Here is a 23,387-nt window from a genome sequence, read left to right as displayed (position 1 = left end):
TCCCGCCCCCTATAATGAATAGAAAACGGGTGAAAATGTTCACTTCCCTCAGCACATAGAACTTCCCATTCACCGTCTAGTAAAAGGAATTTGACCTGGGAGATAAGATGAAAATAGGAATAAGAAATTGATTGAAATCACATCGTAAACTATCTCTAGGCTCAGAAAGGAAGGAGCATCTTATTGGGTGAAAGTGGGATGATATTCAGCAAGCATTTATTGGGCATCTGCTTTGCGCCACAGTCTGCAACAGATGCTAGAGATTCAGCGGTGACCAAGACAAGGAAGATCCCATCATGAAATTCACAGGATGAAGGGGACACAGACAATAAGTAAACAAAAGACAAAATGCTAGAGAAGTGCTATCAATGAAATAGAAGGATACATTAATAGGAATACTTGTGTTATTTAGTAAGACGCAATCCAAGATGTAAATGACCCATGGAAAAAAAAATAACCTGGCAGCAGTTTCTTTGCTATCTATTGTGATCAGACTAATGCTAGGGAAATTTGCTTTTGGATCTGGGATGGGAAAGGCCATGGGTGACTGTTGCTAATGTAGGGGAGGCAAAAACGTTACCTCAACCTTAGAATATCTAGCTGGGCCTGAGAATTAAATTTAAATGGGAAGACTAAATCATATACACTTATTTAATACAAGTTTTATTGTGACCTGGGAGCCTTCCTGAGGAAATGACCCCAAGAAGTGGCAAAACAAATGCTCATATACTGGGTTGAACAGAGAGTGATGATTGTGGTGAAGCAACTAAAGATAAGATTTATTTATAAAAGGTTTCATTTATTTATCGTTAGAGGGGAAGGGAAGGAGATAGGGAGAGAAATATCCATGTATGGTTGCCTCTTGTGGGTCCCCTGCTGGGAACTGGCCTGCAACCTAGGCATGTGCCCTGACTGGGAATCAAACTATGATCCTCTGGTTTGCAGGCCTGTGTTCAATCCACTGAGCTACACCAGCCAGGGCTAAGAGTTATTTATTTTAACAAGATCTCTTTGAACAAATTCTGCCAGACTGAACTCCCTCTCTGGTGGTAAAAATGTTTTTTAACACCTTGTATTAATAGGGAGGGCCGTTCTCACAGGAGAGTTTCACTTTCCGCTTTCAGGAAGAAAAAAAAATGGAATCGCAGTGACTTGTTTGCATCCGCTGTTTCCCAAATGTCTTTAACGCAGAATAATCCATATGCCAAGGCAGTGTGTTTGGAAGTGGCATGTCCTAGATCCCTTCACTTACATTGTCAACACTGTTTCTCCATCCTTGGATTGTGAACTCCACAGGGCAGAACAGGATTTCTTAGTTCAGTGTTGCAAGTGCTACAAGAAACTGGTGAGTCTTTTAGTGTGTGCCTCCCCCAGTGCATGGACACTGGCGAAGTGCTGAATTGTTGAATAAAAATGTGGTGGATAGGATGGGTTGTTCTACCTGGAAGTAAGAGATTGAACTAGGAAGCGTGTTCATTGCCAGTCCTAGAGCAATGATTTTTGGTTAAGTGGTTTAACTTTTTATTTTGCACTGTAAGTGATGAAAAATGTTCATCACTTTATAGTTCATGGGTATGAACTATAAAGTTAAGTGTCATGAGTGTTGCTGACTTATTAAGTAATACTGGTAGAGTCTACTGTGGGTAGTGTGAGATTTGGCAGCAGAATATCTGAATTTTCTGCAAAGGCTCTGCAGGATCTTGTACAGTCATTTTACCCTTTAGGACCTCAACCTCTGCATCTATGAAATAAAAATTGTTACTGCCTGCCAGGAAGTCCATATATGATGCCTAAAATCAGTAAGTGAGAAGTAACTATTATTTAAAAATACTGAGATAATTATCAGATGAAATAAAGAGTTGAAAATATTTGCCTCTGAAGAGCGCTGCTGAGGGGCATGAAGGACTGAGAAGCCTGCTGTTTTTCGTTATGAACCTTGTAATGCTCAATGAGCTATTGTATAAAAAATCTGAGTACCACAGTCTGTCACTGGGCTGTGGTGCCCTGGTTCAGATACAGGTAGACTGGCTGGGGCAGCTGTGTTCCATGTGTTCATTTTGAAACCCAGTTTGGGAGTGTGGCAGCACCTTCCCTGGGGGAAAGCTCCTCCTACAGCAATGAAAAGACAAGAGAGCAAGTCTAATCACCAGGTCAATGCTTTTCATGGCTTTGATCAGGCTGTGTCTGCTAATGTTCCATTCGCCAAAACGAGGGTAGACCCAAAGTCAGGGAGCAGTCCCTTCCACTCATGTGGATGAAAGAGCCAGTGTTTCTGAAATACAATCCAATTCACCATGAGTTATATCTGAGTTTTAAAAACTGTGTGCCGTGTAGTCATTTGATTTAAATTAATGCTCCCTTGGGACCACTTCAGATCTCGATGGTGATGCAGTTGTCTCAAAAGTGTTAACTCGGGTTCTTTCTCTTCCACTGCTGAAGCATGTTGCCATTTTTATCTGTCGTGGCTGTCACACTGCAGCAGGTCACCAGCATCGCTTTCTCCTCCCAGAGTGTCCTGTGGGGAGCAAAACAGCCTGTCTTCTTTTGGTCTCCTTTCCGTCGACCTAAATCCCTCCTCGGTTCCCAAAGCACATGTCCTGCCACTTGCACCCTCTCCCTGTCTGTCTCTCCCATTTCCCACACTCCTTCCGAGCTGAAAGAGGGTGGCTTTTGCCTGCTTTCTTTGCAAACAGCCAAAGGCGAAGTCATTCCAGAACTCCCAAAATGTTTTATTCTGAAAAGGTACAATGATTCCAGGCACTTAAAATTTTTGCACAAGTGCAAAATGTTGCAGAAATGAGTCTATTTACAGTTTTTAAAAATTGAGTATAAACCACTCTCACCACCGTTACAAGGTTCACATGAGATATATAAAAGTGTTCTGGAAACCAAGCAAGAAAAATAGCTATTTCTTGAAAATAAACCTGTTTTTAACATCTAAATTGAAACCTATAAACACACCTAAAATACTGTTTGACCTCACCTATTACCGGTGTGCGTGCTAAGTGACTCAACTTGTATGGGGTTGCTCCAGTGCATTTCCCATCTCTGGGAATTTACCCTCCAGTTATGTCTGCACAATAGGACGTACTACTAAGGCCATTCAGGGCAGTGCCGCGTTTCCCCACGGGGCTGTCTGCAGAGGAAACGATGGAAATAACCTAAGTGTTATCAGTAGGGTACCAGTTAAAAAACTATTGGGGGGTTAGAGGAAGTATTTTATGAGAAAGTAGAAAAATAAAATAATAGTATATATTTGCATTTACTTCTGCTTGCATAACCGCTGGAAAGATGCCCCCCAAACAAACAACCTGTTGGGGATGGGAATGGAACTGGATGTGGACAGGTAGGAGCCTGTCTGTTCAATGTTATCAGGATCCTCCTGGTTTTTGAAACTGGTAAAAGAATCAACATTCAAAAACTTTTAAAAAGTTTGAGATTATAATGGCAGTAAATATAATCAAGTACTTTTTAGACTTAAGTGCTCAGTATTGCTCTAATTCTGTGGATGCAAAAGTAGCACTGGGATCTTTAAAAACAACTCTGAAAACATATACACGTGAATACATGAACACATGTGAATTTAGCAAATTAGTTGCCAAGAATGGGACATAGCCTAGGCTGGTGTGGCTCAGTGGGTTGAGCGCCAGCCTGTGAACCACAAGGTCACTGGTTCCATTCCCCTCATGGCACAATGCCTGGGTTGCAGACCAGGTCCCCAGTAGGGGGCGCGTGAGAGGCAACCACACATTGATACTTCTCTCCCTTTCTCCTTCCCTTCTCCTCTCTAAAAATAAAGTCTTTTTAATTTAAAACAAACAAACAAAAAACTAGAACTGCCCATTTATAAAAAAGTGGTGACCGAGCATGGGGTTGATAAAGCCAGGGTGACCTTAATGAGAGGCCTACCAGAGCGGAGGCGACACGGGAAAGCGCTCCAGGAGGACAGTACAGAGACCTAATGGTGAAAGAACAACTCTATTTTTGAAAAATGCAAACTTAAATTAAGAAGCTACGGATCTGGGGTCAGGAATTGCACCTATGGGTTACAGCAAAAAAGCGGGTTAAACCTATCAGGTGCTGTGATTACACGGGATTCCGCCGCTCGGGGGGCGGGGTTTCGTAAGGATGCGTGATGCCGGGGGATTCTCGCGGTGCTGGATGTTCCAATCGGAATCAAGCTAAGCGCACACTTGACGCAAAAATAGGAGCCACTGTCTGCGGTTCTCCGGGGTGAGTTAGGATGGGCGGATGTGACGTAACGCGATGCGAGCAACGTGCGTCTGCGCAGTGAGTGAAAATAGGGAGCCTGCGGGCGGGCGTCAGCGCGGTGCCGGTGCCGAGGGCTCCTGACGGGCGGTGTGCGTGCTTGCGTGCACGCGTGCGTCCCTGCGTGCGTGCCTGTTAGGCTGGTTTTAGTTCGGTTGTGCCTGGTGCAGCGGTACAGCCAAATTGGCCGAGGAACCGCTTCTGTAGGAGGAGAGGCGAGGTTCAGGTCTGGGACTGGGGAGGGTGGCACGTGCGCATGCCTTGGCGCTGCGGGTGGCGAGTGGCCGCCGGGGCGGGGCCTCGGCGTGAAGCTCCCCCTCCCCCGCACACTGGCCTCCTGACGGTGTCCCGCCGAGTCTGAGGACCGTGTGGCCTTCTAGCGGAAGCTTGTGGGCTTTCGACTGCTGGCGTGGTAGCAACTGTAAAGCTTCCAAAATTGTGTGCATAGCATTCCACCAGTTTGGAGCTAGTTGACCCGGTGTTTGTTGAAATCGGGTTTTATTAAAATCTTTTGCATGCGCAACAAACACTGCAGAAAATTATCTGCTAAAATTTTTTTTGGCCCTGGTGCAGCTGTCGTTTACAATGAGAGAAGTATCGTGTTGCTTTCAGTAAGGGGGGATTCCCATCTTTATTCGTCATAAAAAACATGTAATCAGTTTAACACTGTTAACCCCTCCCCACCCCGCTCCGAATATTTAGTACTATTAGATAAAGAAAAAAATCCCCTCCAAAAATCTTAAAGGTTAATTGCTAAAGACTGTGTATTTAGGTTTTTGCCCATGAAATTAAATTTAGTCATTCCTCTATAAAATGGTACTTCAAAAAAGATTTTCCGTCTCCCTGCATTGTGTGAAATGCGAGACCCACGTCCTGGTGTTTTAGAAAACTTCATCTGCAGTATAGTATTAGAAACTGGATTTTTAAAAACACATTAAGAGAAATTAATACAAACTGGGTTAGCAACCATACTGTGCTTTCATTTGAAAAATACAGCAATTGAAATTTTATGTGAACCAATACCTAAAATGCTGTTTCCAGACTCATTTGTGTTTGTCTAGCAGCACTTTCCCCCTGGGAGGCACTTAGTTATTCTGCTTTAATCTATGTCTAAACTTTAATAGCTTGGCTGTTTCCAGGGTCATGGTGAAAGGTTTTTGAAAATCTTTTTTTTTTTTTTTGAAGTCTTGACAAAATACTCCATTAACAATGGCTTCCAAAAGAGCGCTGGTCATCCTGGCTAAAGGAGCCGAGGAGATGGAGACGGTCATCCCTGTGGACGTCATGAGGCGAGCTGGAGTGAGTGCCTCTGTGTTTCCTAGCTCTCCCGCTTTGAAAAACCTTTCTTGATTTTTGAAAGTCATTTGAGGGGGTGGAGGGAAGGAAAGGGCAAAGGAGGGGATAGTGGTGATGGAGGGAGACTTGACTTGCTGTGGTGAACACACGGTACAATAGACAGATGATGTGGGAAAATTGTATTCCTAAAACCCATATGATCTTACTAAGCAGTGTCACCCCAATAAATTTAATTTAAAAAATCATTTGGAATAAAATAATTTATGAGATCTTTCAAACATAGTGGAGTTTATGTAATAATAACCTGTTTATTTGCTGTCCACACTCAGTACTTGTTAACACTTTGCCCTGTTTCCTTCAGAGTGTTTCTTGCAGAACACATGCTCCCAGAGAAATAAAGCACCGCAGAGCACTCTGTACATTTCCCCAACCCCATTCCCCTTCCGACCCGGAGGCAAAGGAGCGTTAGAGTGTCTGTACTAAATATCTGTATATGTGCTATATAACCATAGTGAACCCTTAAATAGCATTTACTGAGCGCTAGGTGTCATTCTGAGCACTTCTAGAAACCCGTTTCGGTTGTACAACAACCCTGTGAGTTGTCGCTGTCCTTAATTTTGCCGTCGAAGGAACTGGTGCAGGAGGCACTGGATCCAGTGCCCGCACTGCACAGGGAGTAAGTGAAGAGCTCGTGCTCAGGCCCCAGCAGCCTGGCCCCGGAGTCCGTGAAACCCGCACTCCTCCGGTTCTCAGCGGTGGCGTTACATGTGGATCCGGGTTGTCTATTTACAATCGCTGCTTGGTGTTACACTCTGTGAACATGCCACAGTCTGTCTTTGTAAATTCATTCTTCTGTTACCTTGTTTCACGGCATTACAATACTCTTATTCCTGTACAGGCTTCCTTGTGCAAATGTGTGGTGAAAGTTTTTCCAGGCTCAGTGTTGGAAAGTGAATTAGCTAGGCCACAGGATAGCCCCTGGCTGGCGTTACTAGATTTTGTTAAGTGACTCCAAAGAACCAACATGTGGGCCCATCAGCAGTGGAGGAAAATTTCCATTTTCCTGGTTCCAGCTCTGGGTATTGTTAACTTTGCAGATTTTTGCAGGATGCAGTGGCATTTTGTTGTTTTATTGGCAGCAGTAACTCTGCAGGGTGGATTATTAATAGAATGATCATAGAGTTTATCTTCCAAACCAGAACACGTGTGGGGGAAAGGACACTAAGCAGACAGCGTGCTGGGGCGGCATCTGAGTCAGCACTGTCCCAGGCACACTGGGACAGACCTAGCAATATTAAATATATGTTGCCAATTTATTAGCTTAAAGTCAGCATGGTTTTGTTGCACTATTTCCTGTCAAGTTATTTTAAAACACAGGGTAGCTGTGAAAATGTTACTCTGCATATCAGTGTTCTTAAATATCACGATGACGTCTTTCTCTCAGATTAAGGTCACCGTTGCGGGTTTGGCTGGAAAAGAGCCCGTACAGTGCAGCCGAGACGTTGTCATTTGCCCTGACGCCAGTCTGGAAGACGCAAGAAAAGAGGTGCGTTCTCCATACGTGGAATTACTGCTCCCTGTGGCTTTGTTACCAGTTTCTTGAACTGTCCTTTGAGTGTATCTAAGGCTGTTGTTAGCACAGTCTTATTTTAGGAAAGTCACTGTGCTTGACTGTCTTCCCCACACTAAGCCCTAGTAATGCAGGACTTGGCCTTTCTCTGCTGTGTAAACGTGGAACCTGGCAGTGCCCTGACCCCTTGTGTACTCAGGAAGTGGCTGGGAGGGGAGGCAGAAGGATGGGCCACCTTCAGCCCTGCTCTGTGGTGCGCACAGGCAGCCGTGCCTCCCGTTCCAGCTTCATTCCGTGATCGACTGCGATCAGCTGCCACATGTTCCAGTTGCTTCTGATTCTGTATTTCAGGACAGCGCGTTCCCTTCCTTTGCAGCGGCGCAGGGGCAGGCCTGCTTCTCATGGAGCAGCTCTACCTGCTCCACGGCTGGATTGAGGCGGGGGTAGGGGTGCCACTTAAATCGTGTCACTTTCTCAGTCTCAGTAGAATTTGGGTCCTTACTCTTGGGGGCAGCCAGCACGTGTGGGAACCCACTGGAGATGGGGTCTCTCCTCAGAATTGTGCCCGCCCACGTGCACAGGCACTTGTGCACGCCCTTTCACGGGGCGCTGGCCTACCCGGCCGGTGTGGCAGGCATGGGGGCTCTGCCCTCTTGAGAGGAGAAGGAGGCAGGGCCAGCTCGTGACTGCCGTCTGTGTCCCCCTGAGGGACCTGTGAGAACGAGTCCCCATACTTAGCAGTCCTCAAATGCACAGAAAAAGATTTACTGCTTTCTAGTCAGTTCAGACATTTCAGTGGTAAACTGTGGAGCGTTAGAATGTTATCTACATACAAATGGCGAAGCTCTCCAGGTAGTGCGCTAAAACTAAGAGTAGAAGTAAATATTTCTTCTCTGTCCTTTTTCGTCCTGTTGTGTTTCAGAATAGTTTTTACCTCTTGTGTCTATTTATGGGTCGGTTCAGAATCTGAACTGAAATTCTGTGCATCACAGAAATTCTGTACGTCACATATGTTCTTTTTTAGGGTTCAGTTTCCTTTGGTTTTAAAACAACAGGATATTTGTAGTCTCTAAAAATAATTCTAGCCCTGGCTGGTGTAGCTCAGTGGATTGAGCACGGGCCTGTGAACCAAAGGGTTGCGGTTCGATTCCCTGTCGGGGCACATGCCTGGGTTGCGGGCCAGCTTCCAGCAGGGGACACACAAGAAGCGACCATACATTGGTGTTTCTCTCCCTCTCTCTTTCCCTTCCCCTCTAAAGATAAATAAATTAAATTAAAAAAAAAAAAGTAATTCTAAATAGTAGATGTTGCTCTAAATATACTGAATTATTTTCATTTCTAATTTGCTTAATGATGAAATCTTTTAAACTTTTTAAACGTGAAGATATTATTAAACCAGTTTTCGTTTTGTAATTTCAACAAATTGAAATCATTAGATTTCTAGGATGTTTTGGTATTTAGGACACTAAAAGAGTACATCATATTTCTCTCGTTTCATTAAGTTACTTTTATAGAGATTTATTTATGTTTAGAGGGAAAGGGAAGGAGAGAGGGAGAGAAATATCAATGTGGTTGCCTCTCATGCTTCCTCCACTGGGAACTGGCCTGCAACCCAGGCATGTGCCCTGACTGGGAGTCGAACCGTGATCCTTTGCCTCACAGGCCCATGCTCAATCCACTGAGCTACACCAGCCAGGACTCGTTTCACTTTTCAGAAAGTAAAAAATATTTTTCATTGCCTTTTACTCAAAATTTGTTTTTCTTTTGATTATATTTTATTACTGTGTACATTCCTGTTGAAAAATAACTCATACAGTGTAGATGTATGTAGAGCCACAATGTGAATGTCCCCCCCTTGCCTCCATCCACACCACCCCTTTAACGCTTGGGGCGCCTCCCTCATCTGCGCGTGTCTGTGCTCTACACACGTGTGGCAGTGTGTGCGTGCCATGCCCACGCATGTGCGCGCGCACACACGTGCAGTTGTGTCTCGCAGGAGTGAGGTCGTGCTGCCCCGCAGCCCCGCAGGGCACAGTGTCTCTCGTGGCACTGCTCACAGGTCTTCTGGATGCTCTGCTGTGGCCTGTGTTGAAAATATGGAAGCTTTATTTTTTTTTATTTTTAAAGATTTTATTTAATTTTAGAAGGGAAGGGAGGGAGAAAGATCAGGAGAGAAACATCAGCATGTGGTTTCCTCTCACGTGCCCCCCACACTGGGGACCCAGCCCACAGCCCAGGCACGTGCCCTGACTGGGAATCGAACTGGCGAACCTTGGGTTCGCAGGCAGGCATTCGTTCCCCTGAGCCACACCAGCCAGGACTAAAATGTGAACGTTTTATGGACTGTCACTTTAATGCACATTATACATGAAATGTTCTCTTTTGTTCTGTGTCTCACACCGTTACAGGGGCCCTATGACGTGGTGGTTCTGCCGGGAGGTAATGTGGGAGCACAGAATCTGTGTGAGGTAAGGACTGCCGAGCTCTGTTCATCTTGTTGGTACTATCTCAGGAAGGAGGTTGTGACTACAATAGGAGCAGGTGAAATGAACAATCCCAACTTAATCTCAAAACCTGTGTCCGGTGACATACACTGTAGCAGTAAGCTGAATTGGTAGAGTCGTTTATGAACACATTTGGGGGTTACAGTCCAGACGTCAGGCTACCTTGCTCCCCACTCGGCAGCAGAAGAGAACGTTTGTGTTCTGTGCAGCGCTGCGCAAGGAGCGAGAGAGCTTAGCTGTCTCCTCAGCGCCTGGGGAGTGGGGCTGGGACTCCTGCGGGCCGAGCTGCTGGTCTGAGCAGAAACGGTATTAGGGACCCCACGGGTCACGGGGTCGCAGTGGGAGTGTGGGGGGAGGGAGGGCGGATGACCTCGTGAAGCAGGTGGAGACAGACAGCGGGGGCTGTGCCACTGTTTCTGAACCTGCCACCTGAAGACCCCCAAACACCACGTCCCTCACGTCCAGTTCTTCCTCCTTGTAGTACAAGACCCTGGGGAGGGGGCGGCGATCACCGTGCCCAGGGGAGGTTGCTTTTCTCATCTCAACCTCAAATATTTTTAAGAAAAGGATTCCTTTTCCTTATAATAAGTGCCTTGATTGGGTTTAGGAATGCAGAAACATTGTGACTTTGATCATTTTTGTTTTAAGCATTTAGAACTACTCTTGAAAGTAGCTAGATTTAAGATCTTGTGGTTTAAGCTGAAATCAGATTCTACTAAAGTTGCTAGCAGGTACTGGCTTGTGGCTTAATGAGAACTTGATGTGCTCTCGGTCCTCTCTGAACAGTCTGCTGCCGTGAAGGAGATACTGAAGGAGCAGGAGAGCAGGAAGGGCCTCATAGCCGCCATCTGTGCAGGTACCGCGCCCGCTGCCCGGGCTTCCGTGTCTTGTTGCTTTTCTCCGAAAACTATGTGAGGGGGGGCGGTGATCAGCACTTGCCAGACATTGCTCAGAGTACTTTTTCCCCTTCGTGAAGCATGGAGGGCGTCTGGGGCAGCATTTCCAGTTTGGGTGGTGTGACGTTGGGGTCCTTTCAGAGCTGAGTACAGTTGTTTTCTGCCTCTCCCTGCCTTTGGTCTGCATTCTGTGAAACAGCGTTTTCTGTGTTTGGTTGACCTCGGGGGAAAATGCAGCCCTCTGGAATTCAGTAAACAGCTTGTCGCAGCAAATCTCTGGGCCAGGAAGCATTTCTGCCAGCACAGTCAGCAGGAGCCGTCAGACATAAACAACCGCTCTGCCCTGTGCCTGCCCTGCGGCCCCGGGGTACTTCCTGCCTGACCCTCAGCGTCCAGTGCTAGACTCATATCTGCCCCAATTTAGAATGAGGCCAGTGGTGCTTCATAGCTGTCCCTCATCTTTGAAACGGCCATATTTTCATTTCTCATACCATTTTTAAATCTATTCTTGCTCTCCTATCAGACGATCTTCTGCACCTTGCATTTTTTCCATACTGTAATTTTGACCAGTGCCTCCCTGGTTATAGGTCTTTATTAAATGTTTGTCCAAAGAGTGAAATAGCCCTGGCCAGTGTGGCTCAGCTGGTTGGAGTGTTTTCCCGTAACCCAAGGGTTGTGGGTTCAGTTCCCAGTCACGCTGTGGACCTAGGTCGCAGGTTTGATCCTTGTTCAGGACACGTACGGGAGGCAACCAGCTGATGTTTTTTTTCTGTCATCGATGTTTCTCTCTCGCTTCCTCTCTTTCTAAAAGCATGAAGAAATGTCCCCAGGTGAGGATGAAAAAGGAGAGAGTGGAACAAACAAAAAATGGGTGGATTGGATAAAATGGCGCAGCTACGTTTTGTTCACTGCAGTAGATGTTAGAAGAAGTTTATGGCTAGGGATCCTGGGACTTCCAGTCAGAGCCGTGGTTCTCGGCTTTCTTTCAGAGGGTTTGAAAGGGGCGGAGCAGATTCTGTGAAGACATTGTTTGCCTTTTCCCTTCTTGTTCTCACAGGAGTAGCAACAGTGTGTTGATGCTGCTATTTGGGTGTGTGGGCTCGAGGGTTCCTGTGCTGTAAACATTTCCCAGGTTTAATTTCTAATGGGACAGTTATTGAGACACATAACCTCCCTAAAAGCTAAAGGGTTCTAAGATCTCAGGGTTTGAGAACCGCTACATTAGAGACAGCCCTGGACGTCCTGGGTTCGGCTCAGCACCAGCCTCTTGACCTGCCCTTGGGGCGCAGGGGTTTCTCTCTGCAGGAGGACTGGGCAGTTGCTGCAGCCCAAGCAGCTGCATCCCTCTTTGGAGAGGAGGGAGTCGAAGGTCCTCTTGGTTGTGTGAGGATTTGACCTGTTGCCCCCACCCCCAGGTTCCTGGGGTGCCCTCACCAGGGGACGAAAGGAAGGCTTGGGGCTGGGCCATTCCCTCCTGACTCTGCCGAATGTGGGAACCACATGTCAGTTTGCCCTGCAGGGTCACCAGGATTGCAACTCATCTGCCCCATCTGGTTCACTGTGCTGCGCTCAGGCGAGCCTGCGTGCCTAGGTCTTAGAATCGTTCAGATTGGCATTAGAAAGTAACAGTGCTCTGACAGTGCATGTGCATTGTCGGGTGTCCTGGCTGCTTTCCTGGGCGTTGCAAAGAAGAGGAAGAAGTGATGAAGCGTGAGATGATTCTTAAGTGTTGCAGTTGTAGATGGGCAGTGTTTATTGAACCAGAAGAATGGTAGCTTAGCCCCTAATACTAAGTGAGAGAGACAGAAACTGGAAGGGAGACTATCATGAAAATCAAAAGCAAAATAAAGTGTCACTCTGGGTGGGGGAAAGGGATGGAAGCCTAGAAGTGAGAGAGCCAGCAGTGGTGTTCTTTCTGTAAATCACCACACGGTGGCGCTGATGGCTTCCCCTCTTAGTTGCCCAAGGGACTACTGTCCGCCTTTCCCCCTGCCCCTGCTCAGAGCTGGGTCCCTGTAGAGTTTGAGGTAATGGTAGTGGTTAAATACCTCTTCTCTCATTTTTCCAAGCAGAATTTTTAAGCCTCACACAGCAGTAATGAAGAGCTTACCCTATGAGTAAGGTGTGAAGCCCTCTGTTCAGCTGTAACATAAATTTATTGGCACATTACTGTAGGCAGCAGTTTTATCACCTGAAAGGAGCAGCTTAAAAATTCCTAAGTCACTGTATGGTCATTCTCCTCACAGTACAATCATCTCTTGAGGTTTGCTTTAAAATACAACGTAGGCAATTATTTCTTGTTTCTTAAAATCTTACAAAATTAGAATAAAGGGTAATTCATGAATTCATTCAAATAAGAATTGAGTGATTATGCAGTTTTACAGAGTTTTAAAAGTTGCTGCCCTACGTAGCTGTCTCATATTGAGGACAAGAGTAAGGCGGAAAGAGACATCAAATATCTGAGGCTTCTGATTTACGAGAGATACCAGGACCTGGTCTGAGACCGACACCTGATGCCCGCAGGAAGCTCGTGTGATTACACGCTGTTTGTTTGATCTTCCTTTGTAGCAGCTACGATCTGAGCAGCCTGTTAGTTTATTATGTAACTACTTTTCACTTGGAATCATGTTGCAGAATGAAAGGCCAGTAAGAGCCGGTGCTCAGGTTTGCTGAAGCTCCAGTGTACAGACTGTCCTAGTGTTCTAGCCACAGTGCCCGAATCATTTCAGGGGTCAAGAGACAGTTCTGACGCATGTTTTCCTAGGTGTGACATGAGGTCTTAGAAAGGTTTGTATGTGTGCCTTAGAGAAAAAAGGCAGAATACTCAGTTTTAAAGCCCTGGTCAGGTAGACCTCAGTTGGTTAGAGCATTGTCCCGATATGCCAAGGTTGCGGGTTCGATCCCTGGTCAAGGCACACACAAGAATCAATCAATGAGTACATCAGCGAGTGGAACAACAACAAAAACAAAAGGTTTTAAGATAATGTAACAAATGTCTAAAAACCTTTCTCGTTTGTCCTTACTGGTGGGCCATTACACCCTAAATATGTTGTGGTTGTCAGTGAAGTTGACCATTTCAGTGAATACATTTTGATAAATCTTGTTAGCAACTGCATATTTTTTACATTTTTATTTTAAGAGGGAAGGCATAGAGGACTGCACACTGACATTTGTTCATGGTTCTTAATTAGTTTTAATAAGGAAATGCTAGTGTCTTCATATCTCAGACTTGTAAACATTTAACAGTTATCTCCTTCCGGGCTAGACAGTATTCTCTTCATTTTAATAATTTTACCACCAGCCTTGGCTGGTGTGGTTCAGTGGATCGAGTGCTGGCCTGCATCGCCAGTTCAGTTCCTAGTCAGGGCACATTTCTGGGTTGCAGGCCAAGTTGCCAGTAGGGGTCGCTTGACAGGCAACCACACAGTGATGTTTCTCTTCCTCCCTTCCCCCTCTCTAAAAATAAATACATAAAATTCCCCCTCTCTAAAAATAAATACATAAAATCACTCAAAAAATAAAATAATTAAAAAAAATTTTACCACCTGGTATGTTTGGATGGGTAGGTGCTAATATTTCCAAGTAAAAAGAAATAAAATTGGTCTGTAAAATAGCGATCAAGTCCAGAAGTTCAGAGAGTTGCAGTTGCCTTTAACTAACGTGTAGGTAAATTTCCACCTGCTGGGTGGGGGGACACTGAGCCCTGGCCGCGTCCCACTCGCACCCCAGCACGTGCGCCGCCCGTCCCCTGAGGCGGGGCCGCAGCCATTTACCTGTGCGCTCCTTGAGAGCACGCCGAGTCTTTCTGAGCACTCTTTTTCAAGTGCTTTGAATTTGTACACCTTTTCCAGAAATGCTCAGTGGATGGTTTCTTATAAATATACTTTTGCCCTGACTGGTGTGGCTCAGTGGATGAGCACTGGCCTTTGAACCGAAAGGTCGCCTGTTCGATTCCAGTCAGGGCACGTGCCTGTGTTGTGGTCCAGGTCCCCTGCTGGGTGTGTGAGAGGCAGCCGGTCCTTGTTTCTCTGGCACATCATGTCGCTGTTTCTCTCCCTCTCTTTCTCCCTCCCTTCCCCTTTCTAAAAATAAAATATTTAAAAATAAATAAATACATAAATATACTTTACCTCTCATACTAAGAAGTATATAATTTCAGAATCATAAGTATATTTTAGGTAAGAGCCTCTTGATTTTGAAGAATACTTTTGCTTTTGTAATTTTCAAAACATGGTTTTTTCTTTCTACACTTAAATCTTTTATTCATCTTCTTTTTAGGTCCAACGGCTTTGTTGGCTCATGAAATAGGTTTTGGAAGCAAAGTCACAACACACCCACTTGCTAAAGACAAAATGATGACCGGAAGTAAGTGTGTGCTCGCGTTTCACGTACAAAAAGAGCTTCTCGAAGAGCTGGGCCTTCTCTTGGCCGCCCAGTGGCACCTGTGCGAGGGGCCCCTCTGTCCGCCAGTGCGCCGCCGGGGAGGCCTGTGTGCGGTGCCCGGGCGGGGGGGCGGGGTGGTGGCTCCCGTCGGTCGCGGATGGGGGTGATGACGACTCGCCAGTTTAACTAGTAGTTTTACCGGGTACTTTGCCAGCGGCCTGAGGGTAAATTTTAAACCTCAGCAGCAATTTCAGAAAGTGCCCTTTCACCCGTAGTCCAGAGTAAAATGGACATTGCCCTCTTCCTTCAGAGAATACCTGGGTGGTAGGCATGTTTCCTTTAGTGACATGTTTCCTTTATAAATACCAGCTAGATATTTGACTTTGATCAGTTTATGTTCTTTAAAATAGTTTCTTTTCATAGTAAGAAACGAAAACAGGCTAGAAGGGGGTAAAGTATATGCATGTTTCTCCTCTAACCTCTCCACCCCCTTTCTCCTTTTCAGAGGTAACTTCTATTCAGAGTTTCTTGTTAGCTCTAGAATTTTCTCTGCACATATGCATTATTCTTTGTAGTTTAATATTTTTATTCAAATGAGCTACTAAGTATATTTCTCTGCAGCTTGCTTTTTTAACCTGACATTGTCTTACATCTTTTTTTGTTATCTGTCAACTGTTTCTTTCACTTCCTTGTGTTGCTTATTATTTGGAGGCTATAAAAGAATCAGAACACTGTGTCTGCCCTGCAGGGGTTAACTGCTCACGGAGACACGGACAGCAAGTTTCAAAATACCAGGTAGTGTCTAATTAGCAGCAGAACAACGTGGCCAGGCACCGGCATGTCCAACAGCCTAATGACGGATGCTTTCTTGGTGACAGCTACTGCTTCTCGGCATGACATTCCGAGCACCAGCCAGGTGCCTTTTGTCAGACAGGTGGTGCCTTCCTGTCATCTGTCCCTTGAGTGGGTGTCACAGAGAGGCAGAGACCCTGGAACTTGTAAAGAGAAAGAAAAATCACACCTGTGCAAAATAATTGCAAGAGAATCAGAAATTCCCAGTTAGGAGCCACATGTGGTGCAGCCGATGTGCAGCTAGTGCGGAAACTGAGTTAGCATAGCACCCAGCCAGCATCATTGAATAAACGAGACCGGGTAGCGGTAGCATCCAGAGCTGACTTGAAGGTCACCGCAACTGATGCAGCTTCTCCCCGCACTCATCGTGCTCTAGGCTGCTCTGAATTAGAGCAGAGTATGGCAGCTAACATGTGTTAGCTCTTATACTGCAGAACGATGGCGGTTTTTTGTTATATTGCTGTGTTTTTCAATTAACAGATTGTCTTTTTTAGAGCAATTTTAGGTTCACAGCAAAACTGAGCAGACAGTACAGCGGTCCCATGTATCGGCCCCCCCACCCCCCAGGCACAGCCTCCCTCCGCTCCAGCTTCCTTTCCTGCGCCAGGCGGGGCGTCCGTCACGGTTGGGGAACCGGCATCGACACGTTGTCATCACCCAAAGTCCACAGTTCACATTCGGGTTCACTCTCCGTGTGGCACATTCTGCACGTTCTTAAATTTGATCCAAGATGGTATTTCTTGAAAACTGTAACTTTGTTGTAGTTGCTAGAAGGATACTGAATTGTCAGAACTATCTGTGTGAAAACCGATTTTTTAAAAATTTAACCTTTATTTATTTATTTTTTTTCCATTACCGCTTATTCCTCTTATACCTCCCTCCCGAAAACTGATTTCTAAAAATATCTTTTCACTTCTGGGCATGTTTCACTTCATAGGCATTTAATTTGCTGTGAGCCGGTGGGGAGGTGTTGGAGGCCCGGGAGGAGCCGAATCTGGCTTCCCGAGGTCGTTAGGACACTAAGAGCGAAGACTTGAGTAGAGGACGCTCCTCGTGACCCGAAGGTGCATCTGTTGCTTCTGTTTCCTTGTACCGCCTGAAGAACACGGAGGTTGATGGGGAGTGGAAGCACGGATGAGGCTGTAAACTCCTTAAGGTGCTTACAGGTATCATCCAGTGGAGCCCCCCGGGCCCCGGGCCGCATCCTGTTGGCCTCCCCAGTGAGGAAATGGGCTCAGAGAGGCCGGGCCACCGCCTCGTGAGGTTCCCGCACGCGGCCAGGTTACCAGGCATGGAGTGGAGTCAGGAAGCCCTGTTACGAGAAAAAAAATGTGTGGAGTTTCTGCTCCTTCAGACGTTCTGAGACGTGGAGCCGGGAGCACCCCCTGGGTGTCTTCCCGCTGGGTGTGTCCGCGAATTCCCCAGAGCAGTATGAGGCTTTTATTCAAGTAAGCAATCCCATCGGAGGGGCAAAGTCTTTCCATTTCTCCCTTTTTGAAGTAAGTCTTGACTCTAATTTGGTCTCAGTTCCCACTGGTCCGTTGCTCAGTGAGCGGCCCATGGCCCGGTGCCCACCATGAGGAGTGGGCGGGCCCTCTGGGGGCAGGCGGCCCTCTGGAGGCAGGTGGCCACCGGTCGGGCTCCCGGGCAGGTCCCTAGCCTCCCTGAGCCTGTCTCCCCCTCGCGTTGTCCGAGGTTGACGGTAGCACCTGCTCAGGGCTGTTGGTGGCTTCGGCGAGGTAGCATCTTTAACTCAGAACACTGCCCGGCCTGAGCCCACGTGGAGGAGGGCGAGCCAGCTCACCGCGGTGCGCAGGCTGCCCAACCACTGTCTGCTTCGACTGTACTGCCACCACTCTGGCCCGGTGGCTGGTTTGGTTGGGTTCCCACACAGTCCTGTGCGGTTGGTGTCACCCCCATTTTACAGAAGAGAAAGCGAGGCTCAGAGAGGTCGGGTTACTAAATGGCAAGCATGGGATTTGATCCCAGTTCCCCTTGAAAGGCCAAATAGTAAATGTTTCAGGCTTGTCAGCAACTAAAGGAGCCAGACCACGTGCCCAGGAGCTGTGTTCATGGTTGACCTTAACTTCCCCAGGTGCTTTATCTCTGAAGAGACTCCCAGCTTTGGGGTATTTGCTTATAGTTAAGGGAAATTAATGCCCTGTGCCAGAATGGTTATGAGGTGTGACTTCGCTAAGCACCAAATCAGTAGCTGCTACTCGCACTGTTTTTTTCCCGATTGCCACCAGGTGGCGGTAGTGGACAAGTGGGACCATTGGCACTTTCTGGTTGTAATTTTGAAAAGCACTGTGGAGCAGCTTTGAACACCTTTAACTAGTTCAGGCGGTACTTGTAGTATTTTACCTGCAAAGCGTTTGTTCAGTGAGCCCCTTCCATAGAATCAGGCCTCACACTGCTCCGGTGCAGGCAGCTCACCCCACGGCTCTGGAGGACCCAGCTCAGCCGGTTTTCTAGCTTAGCGTTTGAATGACCTTGGCCTGCTTTGATCATGAGCAAGGAGGGTTAGACTGTGTAGACCTTTCTGCTCAGGCCAGGGGTCCTCTTAGCTCTGCAGTAGTGTAACTAGAAGACCTTTGATGTCCTGTGTTGTGTTACTTCAGCGGGTGACTTGATGTTTAACGAGGAAAGGAAGGCAAGTTCCTGGAGGTGGTCGGCCGGTCCCCTCTGAAAGGACGGAGCCACCGTGAAGTGACAGCTCTGATGCCTCTGCTTCACTCAGTCCTCGGTGGCGTTTCTGCACGTGTGCGTTGAACAGGCCCTTCGGGAGCCCTCCTTAGGCTCTGGAAGCGGCCCCTCTGGTGGTGGGGAGAGGCGGGCGGTGGTCTGCACTGCTTTCGGGGTGGGGGCTGCCTTCGTGCTTGCTCCAGCCACGGTGACAGGGCGTGGCGGGGTTCCTTAGAGGACCCTCCTTAGTGTCGACCCCTCCCCTGAACCTGTCTTCCGTGTCCCAGGTCACTGCGTGGCACCGCCCCTTCACTAAGTTCTGGGCGTTTTCTCTCTAAGCTACATCTCAAACCGTCCTTTCCTCTTTTCTGCCACTGTCCACCTGGATGGCAGGTTCTTTTCTGTCCTCTTCTGGTTCCTTCCAGTTTGGTCTCGAGGTCGGGCCAGACCCAGAGGGCCTGCACCTCGTGGCACAGAGCTTGGAGTCACCTTTAGGTGCTGGAGAAAGTTGGCAAAGGTTCTCACGGGGGAGGGAACCGGAGGGGCTTTGCATTTCGGAAAGGTCACCGTTTTGGTTTTGCAGAGCATGGAGTGGGGGGAAGAGAAGCAGAAGGGGACTGTGATGCACAGAGCCTGTGGTAAGGTGGTGTCTCTAGGTACCTGGGGGCCATGGGTACTGCAGGCCCAGCCTTCTGAAGGGTGGACAGTGATCAGGGAGCCTGGTGGTCAGCTCATAGCTGGGTCGGTGCAGGGAGGGGGCTGTGATCCAAGGGACCTGGGTAAGGGAGGGGGTCACAGACACCTCCTCTCAGTGTCAATGCTAAGACCGAGGGAGGAGGTTGTGAGAGGAGCATTCCGGGCCGGGGAGCAGCCAGTGCAGTGCTCCCTGGGGCAGGAAAGTTGGGGTGTGCTCCGCAACGTGGTGGGGGTGCTCTCCGCAGGAGGCCAGTTCTATGCACAGGGGGGTCTGATGACTGTCCGCGGGGCAGCCTGCGAGTCCACGCGGAGGAGCCCACCTGTGGCCCGGTCTCTCCTGCACGTAGGAGAGGCCGGTTCCCGCTGCCGTCTCTGCAGAACGCCCTCGGCGGGGGCCGCGGCGGGAACACGGGCCCTGGGAAAGGAGGGGGGTCTCTCCCATCCCGCGTGTCCTGCTGCCGTGGTTGCTCTGTGGGACACAGAGAGAGTGCACGGCACGGGGCGTCGGCACTGCCCGCGAGTTCCACCCTCAGCCCTTCCCCTCTAGCGTTTTGTAGAGAAGGAGAAACAACTGACCCTCTGCCTGGCTGAGCACTGGCCCAAAGCCCTGTAGTGAAAGACCAATTAACAAAAGAACTAAAAGAAGTGTATTAACACCTCTAACTCGTGTATACATGGGAGCCGCCCAGGGGAAAATGGGTAACTTCCTGATGTGGCTTTGAGTTTGGACTTAAACACCATTATAAGTGACAGGGGATGGGGGAGAGAGGCCTCTCTGGGAGGAAGCGGTTTCCAGGGAGACGGATGGGCCCTTAGGAGAGGAGAGAAGAGGGAATGATAGTCAGTGGCAGCGTCGGTCTGGGTGTGGGTCGGCTTCTGGCCTCCTCTCCAATGACGAGAGTCCACCTGCCCCGGGTCATGAAGCTCCTGGGAGGGACGGGTGGCCCCTGAGTCGCTCTCAGGGGACCTGTGTCCGTGCAGGTGAGGGGGTTCAGAGAAAGCCTCCCGCCACACTGGCTGTTTTTCAGATGACATGTCCCCGCGGCGCACTTGGGGGCGGCGTGTCCTGAGCTCGTACAGTCACATCTTGGGGGCCACGTTCTGCTGCCCCTCAGTTTACAGAATTGAGCGTGGGTTGTACAGCAGGAACGGGGCAGTTCACGCTTGCTTTCCCTCACGCCGAGCAGGCCCTGTGCAGCTGCACGCACCCACGTTCATCTCGTTCACCGGCTGTTCCGGCCCCGCCCTCTGCGGGACAGCTTCTTCCATGTGTTCCTGCTGTGCTTCGCAGGCTGGGAGCGCCTGCCTGGCTTTGAACCGCTGGCTGGAGTGTTGGGTGTTCCTTCTGGTTTATTCACATAAGACCAGTGATAGGCTGCAACCCAGGAATTGAGCGGCTGAGTGATACTTGTGCTTGTCCAGCAGAGCCCAGTGGGATGTAACCCTGTCTTATCTTTACACCCAAGGTCATTACAGCTACTCGGAGAGTCGCGTGGAGAAGGACGGCCTGATCCTCACGAGCCGGGGGCCGGGGACCAGCTTCGAGTTCGCTCTTGCTATTGTCGAGGCGCTGAGCGGCCAGGAGGTGGCTCAGCAGGTGAAGGCTCCGCTCGTGCTGAAGGATTAGAGCAGAAGCGTCGGGTCACGGGTTAGAAACAGGCCGCGCATCCTCCACGTGCGTGTTAGACCCGGGCGGGCGGTGTCTGGGCAGGGAAGCCGCGGCGCTGCTCTCGTGAAGTGTGGTCGCAAAGGGACCCTCCATGGGTTCCTCGCCCACAGCTGTGTCCCCACATTTCTGAACCTTGATTGCAGAATAAACAGGACGTTTAGCAAACTGCCAGATGTCCCCTTTTGTCTCCCATTTCTTTTGTGGAACCAGATTCATTACCGGCTTCGTGGGCAGCCCTTCACTGTGACGCAGCTGCTGGAACGAAGGCACAGTGGCCACGTGTGGTGTGGCGATTCTCCAGTGAGAAACGCGTGTCTGGTCCCCCGGCACAGAGCTCCCAGACCCTCGGGCTTTCCTCGGAGTGATCCCTGTGCCTCGTTAGGTTCACGAAACTGCCTTTGGACTCCACCCAAGGGTGGGGGCCGGGGGCCGGTGGGACCTCTCATTGTTAGAGGACTGGAACTTTCGGAGGCACCCCTGGGTTTTTGGGGGGAGGAAGCAGGGCCGGAGGTTGAATCATTCAACAATGGCCAGTGACGTAGTCTTGACTATGTAACGAAGCTGCCACAAACCCCGGAAAGGACAGGTCATCGGTCCCTTTCTCGAAAAGCTTCCACGGTGGGAAAGCAGAATTGTTCCATGAGTCACCAAGCCGGGCCCCACGCTGTAGAGGGACAGAAGCGCCGTCCTCCTCCCCGACCTCCCCAAGTGCACGTCTCCATCTGGCTGCCGATCTGCACCCTGCAGTGTCTCTCCTAAGAAGTCAGCGATCTAGTGAGTGAGCAGGTTTTCTTGAGTTCCCTGAGCCGTCCCAGCAGATCAGTGGGACTGAGGAGGGGAGTTCGGACCCTCCCACCTGTGGCTGGTGGGTCGGAAGCACCGGGCAGCCCAGTGGAGGGCGGCCCCGTGGGCCTGAGTCCTTCCCCTCTGGGATCACATTGCTTCTCTGGGTGGTGTCCAGAGGAGTTGAGCTCTCAGACACCCTGCTGGGGTCCGAGCGTTGCTTGGTGTGGGGAAGCCTCCACACACGTGTGTGTCCAGGACAAAAGACATGAAGAGGAGGTGAGGGGCCGTCATGGTCGTTGGTGAAGACCAGCTCCCCTCTGGCCGTCACAGAGAGGCTGCGGGCGGAGCTGGGAGCTCTCCGAGTCCGGGGTGGGCTCCGCTTTTCCTTCTCTGGTAACAGCTCCTAGCTGTTCACGTGCAGGAGCCACCCAGCGCCCATAGCAGTGACTGGCACACTCCCCAGGCTGGGCAGGTGGCCCAGGCCCCAGCGGGCAGAGCCTTGTCGACCCCGCCCGAGCGGCCCAGGAGAGAGCAGTCAGCCAGTGCAGCCGGATGCCGGGCCTCTGCCTGGACCGCCGCGTGCTCTCCCTGTGTTGGGCGGGCGAGGGAACAGGCGGTGAGACTGCACCCTGACGTGGGAGCCTGGCGTCAGCACGGGGTGCAGGGCCGGCACGGTACCAGGGCCGGGCCCCCCTGTGCCTGAGCGCAGGCGGCAGCCGCCCCCGCTGACAGGAGCTGCAGTCCCGGCTTTCTCAGTTGTTTCCTCACCCGGGGCAGGTACCGTGGCAAAGGCAGGAGGCAGTGCTCGGGCGTCCGAAGGCAGCGAAGCTACGAAGGACGATCGAGCCTCAGAGGGGCCCTTTGCCCACAGCCTCTCTTGTTCCTTTTCCCTCCTCTGACGGGACAGATGTCAACACACGTTCCGAAAAGGCCGGGTGGCAGATACCGTAGACGTGCGGGCCACAAAGTTGGTGTCACAGCTGCTGCCTCCCGGCCTTGGAGCAGCCACGGACACTGTAGGTGGTCAGCAAAGCTGCTCGGGGTGGGGAGGAGGCAGCCGTGGGGGTGGCCCGTGGGCTCTGGTCGGCCGAGCCCGGACCAGAAGGCTGGGCGGGTGGTAACTGTTGGAACGAGGACACAGCAGTTGCCCACGGGGATGCGCACTGCTAAGGGCCTCGGGCCACACCGTCCCTCGGGTGGGGTGGTAGGGTAGGTCCCCGGGGGACAGGCCTCGGAGCTGAGGCCTGGGGTGGGGGTGGGGGCTGGGTGTCATTCCCTCGGCTGTCTGTTCGTTCTGCTGTGTACCGAGCATGTCCCCGGGGCCGGGTATAAGCTGCTGGGAGAGTCTGTCCTCGTGGGCCCTGTAGGAGAGGGAGAGAAGAAAACGAGTTGAAGAACAGCTACATCCTGTGGGGGGAAGCGGGCCCCAGGGTGGTTAGGGAAGGCCTGAGTGAGGGCACCGCAGGCAGGAGACCTTGGGCTTCGAGGGAACAGCCCCTTGGGCTGGGGGCCTGCAGTTGGGGGGGAGCTGGAGACCAGACCGGAACTGACTCAGATGGGAACCCCCTTGATGCAGGAGGACCCTGATCCTGTTGGGCTCCAAGGCTTCCTCTGTACAGAAGGAGGCCCAGGGTGGGAGGCTTCGGCGGGTGCAGATGGGCACCCACCTGTGGGTGAGAGGAATATATGGCCCGGTCTCCAACTCGGACACCAGGGCACGTGGAGAGTCCACACCCTGAGCCGCGAGGGGGGCAGGCGGGGCGGACTTAGAGTTCGGGTGG

General features: G+C 49.9%; 1 protein-coding gene across 1 annotated transcript; it reads left to right on the top strand.

Moving 5' to 3' along the window:
- The first annotated feature begins 4,399 nt into the window (after positions 1–4,399).
- Positions 4,400–20,991, top strand: PARK7 (Parkinsonism associated deglycase). The gene is made up of 7 exons (XM_037154266.2): positions 4,400–4,495; positions 5,455–5,568; positions 7,010–7,111; positions 9,544–9,603; positions 10,426–10,495; positions 14,814–14,900; positions 20,618–20,991. Exons 2-7 carry the CDS (start codon positions 5,479–5,481, stop codon positions 20,776–20,778), a joined length of 570 nt encoding a protein of 189 aa, XP_037010161.1. The 5' UTR covers positions 4,400–4,495; positions 5,455–5,478; the 3' UTR covers positions 20,779–20,991.
- Positions 20,992–23,387: the final 2,396 nt, after the last annotated feature.

Source organism: Artibeus jamaicensis, unplaced genomic scaffold (genome assembly GCF_021234435.1).
Source record: "Artibeus jamaicensis isolate MK-2021 breed Jamaican fruit bat unplaced genomic scaffold, CSHL_Jam_final scaffold_847, whole genome shotgun sequence".
Taxonomy (NCBI): domain Eukaryota; kingdom Metazoa; phylum Chordata; class Mammalia; order Chiroptera; family Phyllostomidae; genus Artibeus; species Artibeus jamaicensis.
The sequence above is the reverse complement of the archived record's forward strand: the minus strand, read 5'-3'. Positions and strand labels throughout refer to the sequence as shown.